This window comes from Gopherus evgoodei, chromosome 8 (assembly GCF_007399415.2).
Source record: "Gopherus evgoodei ecotype Sinaloan lineage chromosome 8, rGopEvg1_v1.p, whole genome shotgun sequence".
NCBI lineage: Eukaryota > Metazoa > Chordata > Testudines > Testudinidae > Gopherus > Gopherus evgoodei.
In genome coordinates, this window is record NC_044329.1 from 51,841,948 (window position 1) to 51,854,892 (window position 12,945).

Consider the following 12,945-nt stretch of genomic DNA (forward strand, 5'->3'; position numbering starts at 1 on the left):
TGTGTTTTTTGTTTCACTAAGATCAGAATTAAACGTGCACGCACACACAACTCATATTCAAAACATCATCCCACACCGGAAAATAAAATTGTTAGGAGCAACTTTCTACAGGAAATGGTGTCGGAAATAGCAGCACAGCCTCAGTGCAGAAAGTCAAGATGAGAAATTCAGTCATTTACACTAAATGAAGTTTATGGAAACTCTGTAAAATAAGTAGCCATGTGGATTGAAGAGACAAGTTGAGAGTCCCACTAGATTGGATAAAATGAGTAAATGTATAATAGGAAGCAAATGGCTGGGCAATGGACTAGAATATTAGAGAACTGAACAGATATTTTCCATTCTAGATTCTGTGAAACTTGGGCACAGTGGATATTGGGTATTTTGTGGGGTGCCAGTGATTATAGAAAATCGTCATGAATGAGTTCTGCTTTTCACTGTTGCTGGTGTCTATTTAAGCACTTTTCATTGGTACAAAGTGGCAATATCAATAACACAAAATAGGCTAGATTCTGCTCTCATTTACACTAAGGGCATGGCTGCACTTGCAGATGTAGAGCGCTTTGCGTTAAACCAGCCTTCGTAGAGCACAGTAGGGAAAGCACTGTAGTCTGTCCACACTGACAGCTGACAGCGCACTAACATGGCCACATTAGCAGCTCTTGCAACGGCTGCAGAGAGCAGTGCATTGTGGTGTCCCAGCACGCAAGTGGCTGCAATGTGCTTTTCAATGGAGGGTGGGGTGGAGCGTGACAGGGAGTGTGTTGTGTTTATGTGGGGGAAGAGAGTGGGTTTTTGGGGGGCTGAGAGCATGTCAGCATGCTGTCTTGTAAGTTCAGACAGCAGCAGACCTCCCCCTCTCCCCCGCCTCTCTCTCTCACATACAGCATTCCACAGTTATGGTTAATTTGTCTCGGAGCAGATAAGCATGCTGGCTGTCAAATGGAGCTTTCAAAGGGCACATAGAAAACAATGACAAGAGTCGCCACTTGACATAGGGCTTGGCTACACTGGCACTTTACAGCGCTGCAACTTTCATGCTCAGGGGCGTGAAAAAACACCCCCCCGAGCGCTGCAAGATACAGCGCTGTAAATCCTCAGTGTAATCAGTGCCACAGCGCTGGGAGCGCGGCTCCCAGTGCTGCAAGCTACACCCATAAAGGATGTGGTTTATGTGCAGCGCTGGGAGAGCTCTCCCCGAGTGCTGGCGCTCCGACCACACTCACACTTCAAAGCGCTGCCGTGGCAGCGCTCCCACAGCGCTGCCGCAACAGTGCTTTGAAATTTCAAGTGTAGCCATACCCTTAAGGGGATTATGGGATGTTTCCAGGAGCTGATCAGAGCCCAGTAATGCACAACCTCTTTCACACTGATGCTGGGCTGCTCCAGCGAGGGCAGATCAAGTGTTATTCCACTCGTGGAGTTGGAGTACCAGGAGCGCTCTAGCCGTGGAGTCAGAGCGCTCTATGTGCCTTGCCAGTGTGGACGGGTAGTGAGGTAGTGCGCGTGGGGCTCCTTTAATGCGCTGTAACTCTCAAGTGTAGCCAAGCGATAAATCAGGAACAACTTAACTGATTGCAATGGCATTACTTCAGATCTGCTCCAGCGTAACTGGGAGAAGGATTTTGCCATGTACCACTGAGGATGCACCCCTTTCCTATCTGCAAGCTGCTATTGCACATCACCCTGCTTCAGAGCTATTGAACTCTTAGGGTCTTAATACAGCAAATAATTTTATAGCCATTGTATGTGTTATGGACACCAAGGTGAAGCTAATGGTGGCTACTCATACTCGACAGCATTTGAGTCTCCTGAACCCAACCCCGATGTTCCCAGCTTCAGTTAGCCAGGCATGGAATTACTACTTTGCACAATATTGGTTGCAACGTACATGGAAAATGTTTGGCCACTTCCCCTTAGTTAGCCCAGAAAACAGCCTCTTCAAGGAGCCAGTCCCCACCACCTTCCTCAAAAAATGTCCCTTGACCTTGATATTCAGACCTCTCTGTGACCTTCCCTTTCTCAACAAAGAGGTTTAGAAGCAGCCTTCTCTCACCTCTCCAATAACCACAATATCCTTGGCACTTTCATTCTGGCCTTATCACAGAAACTGCTCTTCTTTGGGAATAGCACAGCACTATGGAGTCCCACAAGGTTCAATTCTCAGACCTCTGCTCTTTCTCCTATTTCATGGCCATTTTTCCTCTGCCTTTAATTTGAGCTAACACTGCTAACTTTTACAGTATGCACATATTCACCACCTCACTGCCTGTCTTGACTACTGTGTCTCAACTTCCTTTAGCTAAATGTCTCAAAAGACAGATGTACTTCCTTTGGGGAAAAGAACCATCCTCAAAAATTACTCCATTTCCTTGAAAAAAGAACAGGAGTACTTGTGGCACCTTAGAGACTAACACATTTATTTCAGCATGAGCTTTCGTGAGCTACAGCTCACTTCTTGGAGATAGGGAGATTCACAGACAACATAGGAAGCCTAGGAGAAGGAGAGTCCAGAGTGAAGAGTAACTCCAAAATTGCAGACAGTGGAGTCAAATACGCTCCTGAATAGAGACCTCATATTTGACTCCACTGTCTGCAATTTTGGAGTTACCCTTCACTCTGGACTCTCCTTCTCCCAGGCTTCCTATGTTGTCTGTGAATTTCCCTATCTCCAACTTAGCAGCATTGTCCCTGCATATGTCCCTCTCAGTCCCACCTCTGCTGAAATCAACATCTGTGCTTACGTCATCCCCTGCCTTGATTATAGTAGCTTCCATCCCTGCAGTGTTCCCATGCTTTAACTAACTCATGCATGTACAGAACGCTACTCACTACCTTCTCACCTATAAAAAGAAATGAAGCCATATCACCTACATTTTCAAACAACACCCCTGTTTTCCTTCCACTTCAGGATCTGGTTGAAAATTAACCGCTTTGTTTTAAAAACCCTTCATAGATTTGCTGCATAGACTTTAGGCCAGATCCTCTGCTGGTGTAGATCATTATAGTTCCAGCTAAGTCAATCAGGCCAGGACAATTTACACCAGCCAAGCAGCTGGCTCTTTTTCGCTCCCTTCCCCTTTCTGTTCATGCCACTTTCCTAGCGCCAGCATCCTCCCTGCCTCCTATTACAATATCACCATTATTGGTCGAAGACCCTTCTCCTTTGCATTTCCTGCCATCTGGAAAAACCTTCATGCATCTCTCTACTTTCCTGACTGTGCATCTATTTTCATCTGAAAGTGTCTCTCTTCGACCGCAATTTATTTTATTTGAAAATCTAGTATTTAATTTATGGAGTGTTTTGGGGTACAATTAGTATGTCAAGCACTATTCCAAGATAAGGTGTGTTATATTTTACAGAGTACAGAGAAGTTATGTCATTTCCTTCCAGGTCACAAAGCGAGTCAGTGACAGAAATAGGAATAGAACCCACGAGTACTGATCCTTATGGGTATGGTATAAGAACTAGTTAAATGAGACTTAAATTTTTCTTTCATTTCATTAGGGTTGGCAGCGCATGATGTGAGCTGGGGAGGCAGTTTGTCCAGATTCTACTGACATTATATCTGGATCAATTAATAAACTCTTGCTCTCGGAGGCACTGAAAGTTGCCAAATTCTTTTTTAAATTAAATAATTAATTAAAAACCAAAAATGTTCTAGTTTGAGGAGTTTGCTACCTTTGGAGAAGATGCAGACATTTGAGTCAGTGTTAGGAACCATCCAGCTGGATCAGTGACTTTTATCTAATGTTTGTATTGTGTGAGCACCTACAGACCTGAAGCTATTTGGGCCCCATTGTGATAGGCACTGTACAAATATATTGTAAATTCTAGTCCCTTCCCTGAAGAGCTTTCAATCTAAAATGGTCAGGAAAGTACAGCTACCTTGTTAACAGCCTATCAAGTGGCTTTGTGGATTAGGTACATCAGCCTTGTATAAGAGGTTGTGGGTTTAAATCCTATGAAAGCACTCACAGTAGATGTTAAAACTATGGTACCTTTTAAATGTTTGCTTAGATAGTCAATTCCATGGGGCAAGGACCTATTTTGTTTTATGCTTGTACGGTGTCTAGCACAAAGGAGCTGGGGCACTGCAGTACAAGTAATATATACAACAGTCAGTTAATTTGAAGAAATACTGTTGTCCGGATCAGCAAATTGCAAAATTCAGTACACTAAAATACACAGGCATAGACATTAGGAATGGAAAAGACCTACAGGATTAGATCATCTTATCCTTCCCATGAGAATACTGTCTGTTCTCTACAGTGTCTTATTATCTAGTGTTTTACTAAGTTGAGGTTTAAATGTCAGAAGCAATGTATCTTCCACCATTTTCCTTAGGAGACTATTTCATAGTCTAATAGATCTGACTGTTAAATTGACTACCAGGAAATTTTTTTCCTAAACCTTTCTTTTGCTCAGTTTCACCCTATTAGTTCCAGTTACATGATCTTATACGTATGACATAATGTCCTCAATGAAGGATTGGTTACATCCACCCTCTTTTTCTTAAAAGCAGGGGAAAATCTCTTTATTACATGATGTTGAAGCCAGAAGTACTGTTATCCTCTTTCATTACACTTGACAGAAGTGCTATGTTCAGGAGTTTTTCTCTTGAGTGATCTGCTTGCCCAGGAAAATCTGAGATCAATTTGCGGTGCTCAAGAGAGCCTAAATAGTAGAGACATCATGTTACAACACAGAATGGCATGCGATACCCAGAGATGAAAAAGGGCTTTGTGTGTGTGTGTATCTGTGTGTGGGTTTTTCATTTCCAGGGCTTTGAAAATAAACCCTGTAAAACAAGGTTCTGGACACTCTGTCTGTGCCCTATGGTGAGATTCTGTGGATCTCAAGTACTATGTTGGTTCAAAGCCTTAAGACAAGGACAACCCTTATTACTTGATATGTTTCAGAAGGCTAAAGAGAGATGAAGGTAGTTAATTTCTGTGGCTCTTTGCCTAAGAAAGTGGAGGTTTGGAAATAGAATAGCAGATGATTGGGGATGGGAGAGGGGATTATAAGCCACACCTTCCTTGGCTAACAGGTGGTTGCAAAACCTCAGAACAAGGATGAAAAAGTCCTGTGTCAGCAGAATGATGTGCTAAGAGATGAAAAATTAGAGTTTGAGAAATGCTGGAAGGACAAAGCTACGGGTTGTTTCTCATTTTTAAATTTTCTTTATACATAATAAAGGCTCATGGACTGAATCCTGAAGTCCTTATGCTATTTCACTCACTCTTTCCCCTGGCAAAACTCCTATTAATTTCAGTGAGTGTTCTGCCTGAGCATATGCTCATAGACTCATAGACTCTAAGACTGGAAGGGACCTCGAGAGGTCATCGAGTCCAGTCCCCTGCCCTCATGGCAGGACCAAATACTGTCTAAACCATCCCTAATAGACATTTATCTAACCTACTCTTAAATATCTCCAGCGATGGAGATTCCACAACTTCCCTAGGCAATCTATTCCAGTGTTTAACTACCCTGACAGTTAGGAACTTTTTGCTGAGTAAGGTGTCGAGCATTTGGCCCTACATACATTTGTTATTGGGCTGTTTTTTGGGTTTTTTTCTGTTTTTGTTTTTAGGAGCCAGAGCCTCAAGCTTCTGAATAAGTAGGGTACTTTTCTTGAACCCTGTTTAGTTTATAAGCCAAGGAGGCTCTAAAGGACAACTCCATATGCCATGATTTCAGGCTCTGGATAGTCAAAGTGAGGACCTGTAATGTCATGGGGAGATCTCATCCATTTTCCTGGGCAGAATTTGGGACACGAAAAGTAGGTTTGTCCCTGGTTTGTATGTTTTTATAACAATCTTCACTCTTATCTACAAGTGCCACCATGATTAAACCTGCCAGAGACTATCTTTCCCATTGGCATCAGTTAGTTTGTCAGACCTGTTGTTAATCAATCTAACAATGAGGTGACCTGGTGTGGTTCCTGGATTAACTTTTGCAGTGACTATAAAGCAAATCTGACATCCAGTTAAATCAAGCACTTCAAATCCTTAACGAGACCTCAAAACTCAGGATGGCAACATCATACAGTAGTTTAAAATATAATGTGGGGTAACACCTTGACTTCCCCAGGTTCTGGACAATGCCAGGGTCAAAATGTGCAACATCTTAGAAGAAGCAGAATTCATTTTCCAAGGGCATGCAGAAATTGAGTCCCATTCTTTATTTCACAGTGGCCAATAACATGATTTAGACTGGAAAAGAGTCTTTGGAGTGATAGACTGAATGGCTAAGGAATTGGTAATATGAGGCCTTGAACCTTTAGATCATAGAATCATAGATTATCAGGGTTGGAAGGGAACTCAGGAGGTCATTTAGTCCAACCCCCTGCTCATCCCCAACTAAATCATCCTAGCCAGGCTGTCAAGCCTGACCTTAAAAACTTCTAAGGAAGGAGATTCCACCACCTCCCTAGGTAACCCATTCCAGTGCTTCATCACCCTCCTAGTGAAAAAGTTGTTCCTAATATCCAACCTAAACCTCCCCCACTGCAACTTGAGACCATTGCTCCTTCTTCTGTCATCTGCTACCACTGAGAACAGGCTAGATCCATCCTCTTTGGAACCCCCTTTCAGGTAGTTGAAAGCAACTATCAAATCCCACCTCATTCTTCTCTTCTGCAGACTAAACAATCCCAGTTTCCTGGTTCAAATATCACCCAGGTTGATGGTAACCAAAATCATGAGCAGTTGATAGTCATTCAATGACCCATATGAAATGAGCTGATGTCTGAATCCAGTTCATAATGTACAAGTGTCCTCATCACAGTTAGTGCCCTTGCCTGCATGCCCAGCATGGAAGCTGTGCTTCCTCTCTCTCTTAGAAGAGGGACTTCCAGGTCAGGGTGCAGGCACACAGACCGGGCAGTATGTGAAAGTCTTGCCCTGGCATTGTCTGCACTGAACTTGTTGTGTGGAGAGAACTATTCAGCCTCCCAGGTTAAGAGCCTGGTACCTTACACCAGCACCAAATTCACTGTACGATAAATAAAAATATTGTACATTTGTACGGTGCAGTTCGTCCCAAAGGATCCCACAATATTTTCCAATTAACAAACATCTATGTAAACTATATGCAGTGAAACCTATGCAAGACACCACCTGTATTAGCGAACCTCTTTTCATAAGAGGCTGCTCCAAGATATTATCCTGAATGTTCCGAGAACAATTCTGCTACAGACTTTACTGGAAAATCACCTCTGTAAGGAGCTGATTTTTGTCAGTCTCTTGAATGGCTGCCTTATAGCATGTTTCACTGTATAGGGTTTACTCCATCTGCCACTGAAATGCAGCAGTCTCTGGGGTGAACTATATTTAACAGCACACTGCAACAGTGTACAGCAGCTTAATGTAATAAGTGAGAGACAAATACTATATCCATTTAAACTGCAGGGGAATTTAGTTAGGCCTAATGTCAGGTAGGGCCAACACCTTTACTTGTACTAAAATTGCAAGAGGTAGTTAATAAACATGATAATCAAGACTATGGTTTTAAGTGTCATCTGAAAGATGTCATCTTGCAGAGCACAGTGCCTGCTAATGCTGGGTCAGGACTCTAATTCAGTACTGACTCATAAGGAAGAGTGTCGCCTATGGAGCCAACACAATTACCATTTTCTGTAATACTTTAAAAACAATGAGGAGTCCTTGTAGTCTGTAAGGTGCCACAAGGACTCCTCGTTGTTTTTGCTGATGCAGACTAACATGGCTGCCACTCTGAAACATATCGCCCTAGGTATTCTTTGTATATGTCTTATCCAAATACTGACCAACCTGTCACTGATGAACTTGTGAGCTTACAGCACTAGATAGCATCATAGCAGGCCAGGGTTTCTTATGGTTTTATGGTAGCATTTTTTTCATTTTTTTTTCTCCTTGAAACCAGCTTCACTGTTTTTATCGGATCAGCCTTCCCTCTGAAGAACTACAAGATGAGTGTCTGGAGTTGGCTTACTTTCCCTCAGGGGATGTTACTGTACCTTGCTCTCCAAACAGCTGCTGTTCAACTCCCCACTGAACTTCACAACTGTACCAGCAATGGTCAGAAAATCTCGTTCAGCCACTCGTACAAGATTGACCTACCCAAATCATCCCAGATCAAGGTGGAGGCAGACCCGTTGCCGCTCAAAGATGGCAGTCATGTGCTGCTTGCTGCTGGGGATGCGGACGAAGAGGAGGAGCAGAATATCATATTCAGGCACAACATCCGAGTTCAGACACCGAGAGGTGACTGTGAAGCTTTGGGACACATCAAAGATCTGCGGGAAAGGATGGAAAAGATGGAGAAAGAAATGATGGTACTCAAGGAGACCTGCAGTATACAGAGGTGCTGTGTGGGAGTCCAAGGTGTGCAACATACTGTAATTTATTTTTTTTGTAGTGTGTTCTCTCTAACTCCAGTAGCTTTAATTGTATGTCCCTCTCTGTGCTGTGCTATTCCTTACTGGAAAAGTCCTGGTTAGGCTGGAGCCCAGGTTTTTTACACTGGGGCACGGAAGTTTGAGGCATATGGAAAGAGGGTTTAATGGGAGCAATTAGTTTCCTGAATTTGAGATGGGGAATCCTGGAGTTCCTGACACAGAGACATCCAAAGTCCATTGAAGCCAATGGTAAGACTCCCATTGACTTCACTGGGCTTTTAGGGGAGCTCAGGAATTCTAGTGTTTATGAGGTAATGGAGTGCTTGGTTTGCTGTGCTCCCCAGTGGTGATGGACAGGGGTAGGGGTGATTTCAAGGGTCCTCACAATGGTGCTTGGTTTGCTGTGCTCCCCAGTGGTGATGGACAGGGGTAGGGGTGATTTCAAGGGTCCTCACAATGGCAAGGAGCTCAGAATCAGCAGTGGGGTGTGGAATTCTGGGGTTTCTGGATGTGGTTGGGCTTGGATTAAACTCCTACAGATCCAAGATAACTTGATTTCCTGGTCTTGAGGGAGTGGAACTCTGGAATCTCCAAGGTAAGGTAGGGCTCAAGTTCCTGGGCTTGGTGGGGAAAGCTGATGTTCCCAAAATGTGCTAAAACGTATCTTTCAGCTTTGAGAGGAATTCTGGAGTGTCTGAGAAGTCAGGACCTGGAGTTCTTGAGCTTGGGAGAGGTGACATTCTGGAATTCCACATCAGCAGTAGGTGTGGTTGTAGAATTCCTAGGTTTTTTGTTTTGTTTCCAGTCCCAGAAATTTTCATTTTAAAGGAAAATGTTGAGAATTTGTTTGTTTTTCTTTGATCGCTAACTGTCCAAAACAAAGAAGAATGCTCAGGTGATAGTCTCATATGACACTAGTGGGTGCAGCTATAACCAATCCATTTAGTTTCTCTTTCCTACCAGTGGTTTTGAATAGACTTTCTCTATATCTTTCTATGGCTCTATTTCTAATGCTGTTTTGTCTGCCTCTTTCTCTCCTTCATGCTACCTGCTGGTGTCGGCTCTGGGTCCCCAACTGGACAGGTGTCTCGAATTGCAGTGGCCATGGAACTTTCATCCAAGAGATCTGTGGATGTGACTGTGATGAAGGCTGGGAGGGCAGCGATTGCTGCCACCCCAGCTGCCCCAACAATTGCAACGGCCATGGACGCTGCATTGATGGCAAATGCATCTGCAGTAAACCCTACGCTGGTGAAGACTGCAGTCAGTAGCTGTGCCCTAAGAACTGCAGTGGCAATGGGATCTGTAACAATGGTGTGTGTCAGTGCTATAGGGAGTTCATGGCAGATGACTGCAGTGAGAAGAGATGCCCCAACGACTGCAGCAGCAACGGTTTCTGTGACAGTGGGGAGTGCTACTGCCACGATGGTTTCATTGGGCTTGACTGCTCCCAGGTGGAGAGAAGCACCTTCCTTTTATTCCTTCCCTATGTCTTTTATCCTAGTGTGTCCCCTGTATCCCCCTTCCTTCCTGTCCATTAGGCCATTTGTTTGGGTCCTTCTGCAGCTAACCCCATCCAATATCCATTAGCTGGAGAAGATGCTATCCCCAGCCCATAGCCAAAGACTGGATATGGAGGCTTATAACCATGGAGGAATGCTAACCAAGCCCATAGATCACTCCTGGGAATAAAGGCAAGGGGGTCAGCCAGGTCTGCCTGCCTGCTGCAGTCTGCATTGGTTGTGAGTAAGCCAGAGGATTCAGTACAAGCTGTGAACAATGGTATAGCAAAACCTTCAGTAATCTACTCTATGCTGAGGCAGTTAGGAATTTAGGATTGGAAGGCACCTTGTAGATCATAACGTCCAGTCTGCTGCTGTCTCAGGCAATGTCATCATATAATCTTGTTTATAAACTGATCAAGCTCCGTCTTAAATCTAGCTAGGTTGTTTGCTCCAACTGCTGCTGTTGGAAACTCCCATCAAGAAGCTATTTCTTGTGCTATATCTGCACCAGGCAGTGGGGGTTGACTGATTAGACCTGAGTGAGCTGACCCTGCTCTCTGCCCAGAGATTCCAGCTGGATTGGGCCAGAAGCAGAGCCTCCTTAGTTTAAAGACACTATCGGTGGGGCTCCTTGCTGCAGGATGTCTGCTAAAGTCCTTCTGTAGCTGTACTCAAGGCTCAGTGCAGGGCCTGGGTCTTTGGGTCATTAACTTTAACCTGCATTTGTCTGGTTTTACACAGAATGACAAAGCTGAAAACAGTTTCCATAATCCCCTTCCTTGTGCAGGTCTGCCTCCACTGGAGGGTGTCTACTAGGGAAGGTTTCAGGTTGCTGTTGTTTCTCCAGATGTATCTATTAAGTTAAATCTGTAGTCTGAGATTTTCAAAGGGGCTAAGGTAGTTAGGTGCTCAAATCCCACTGACTTTCAGTAGGAGTTGGGCACCTCATTCCAACAGATCTCTGAAATCTCAGCCTCAGTTTCATTCAAGGTCTTTTAGCACAAAAAGTGCCATAGGAGCCCTAATCAAGTAGTGAGTGAATCCCGCTCTGGACAACCAGCTCAGCCCCAGCTGCCAGTTTGAGGCCTTGCTACCATTACTACTTCCAATCCTTGAAAAGCCTTAATGCCCATAAAAATGGCTCAGTGGCTTAGTCATCCAGTTTGAAATATCTTTAAAATCCCTATAACTGCAAGTTCATATCCCAGCCATGTCAACTCAGCCCTTCAACCTTCTGAGGCAGGTGAATTGAGTACATGCAGATTATTGTAAGTGCTCTGGATCAGCATTAAAGCTCTGATCTTGCTCCTCAAAAACTACATTTGCTCATTGGTTCACCTTGTTTAAAAAAAAAGGGCTATAGACAAAATTCTTCCCCATACCAAAACGCTTAACCAACACCTTATGCGATTCAACCCGCAGTCTTTCTTTCCAGGTTCTCTATTTCCCTCTCGGTCGATGATCATTCTGTTCTGTCCACAGAAATGAGCAAGGAATGAATGTTGTCAGGGGGGCAGCCAGGTCTGTGAAGGTGGCAGCCAGAATAGTCTCTGGTGTCCCAAGGGGGTTCTGGCCCTGCCTCCCAAGGAGAAGGGTCTGAATGCAACCTGGCTTCCTCCTTCCCATGCTGTTGTTGTTGCTGTTGCTCCAGTATTAGGATGGACATGTTATAAAATTAATACACCGCTATACAATTCATTTTGTATTGTAATTTACGACTAGATCAGCAAGGTCACAAAAAGGAAAAATACTTTTCCTAAATCTTTTGTGAAACGGTTTATATTTCTGCAGCATCTGTCAAGCTCTCCTCTTCCAATGTCATTAAACAGGCTTTTATATTCTGAGAAAGAGACTTCTGGTTCCTGAAGGATTACTACTGAGTACTGCTGTGGTACAGTTTCACTGATGTTTACATCTCTTTGCACACAACAAGACACATTTAATAATTTGTTGTCATTATTGCTGGCATATCTGAGCAACTAGAATGTATCTACTCCCGAAAGTGCACAATTATTTGCACTCATTAATTTTTTTTCATTTATGATCAGTAAGAAGCTATGGAGGAAAGTAGATGTTAAACCTCAGATACTGACTTGTGCTCTTTTGGAACATCATCTAATCATTCTATAGAACACTTTGGGATACCTTATATAAATGTCAGAGTGGTAGCTGTGTTAGTCTGTATCAGCAAAAAGAACGAGGAGTACTTGTCTCACCTTAGAGACGAACACATTTATTTGGGCATAAGCTTATGCCCAAATAAATGTGATAGTCTCTAAGGTGCCGCAAGTACTCCTCGTTAAATAAATGTAGTGCCTGATTAAAACCAAATTTTTCTAGCAAGTTTTTGCCTTTGCTTGAAAATCATTCTGTTGGAGCAGAAGCAATAGGAACGGTGGAAAGTGGAGGGGGTTTTAAAGAATGAGAAGATGAGACATTCCAGTGGGGCCAGGATTCCTAACAGGCAGCTTTCAACCCAGCAGTGAATTTAGAAACATGTTGCTGGTTTCCTGCTTGCTTAGGCCATAGGGCCTTAATCTATTTCCTGAGAAGCAACTGGCTAATGGAGAGAGATTTATAATAGTAATTAGAACACAAGATGGACTCTTGGCATCTAGTCACCCAAACCCCATCCATTCTCAGACTTCCGTCAGCACTTAGTATTGTTTATGTAAAGAATCCTTTCACTGCATACAGTGAAGTTTGTTGTTACCGAAGAGGAGGGAAAGGAGGAGGATTTTCAGTGGTTTCTAAGTAAGTGTCCAAAATGCAACACTTGTTTACCTTTCTTGTTTTCATCATGCCATTTCCCTGGACAAATGACTGCAATGTATTGATCAGGCCCCAAAAGGGCTTTGGTTTGTCACATCTACCTGGGTGAATGGCTCTAGCTGATCTCAGAATTTGTATTGTTTCTGGATGAGATGGCAGGTGCCTCTGTGTCAACACCTCATCAAAACATGCCATTGATGAAGCAGAACTGAAAAACCAGGAAGGGGAAAGGGCTGTTGCAGCCACCTGGGTCACTATTCCATGCAATTGGCTACTAGACAACT

At 43.6% G+C, this 12,945-nt stretch overlaps 1 protein-coding gene across 1 annotated transcript in view; it reads left to right on the top strand.

The window, feature by feature from the left end:
• The first annotated feature begins 7,931 nt into the window (after positions 1 to 7,931).
• TNN (tenascin N) overlaps positions 7,932 to 12,945 on the top strand; it is a 42,451-nt gene continuing 37,437 nt past the window's right edge. Inside the window, 3 exon segments of the mRNA XM_030573334.1 lie at positions 7,932 to 8,370; positions 9,468 to 9,838; position 10,694. Of these exon segments, the coding sequence (XP_030429194.1) occupies positions 7,956 to 8,370; positions 9,468 to 9,838; position 10,694 (787 nt within the window). The 5' untranslated portion in view covers positions 7,932 to 7,955.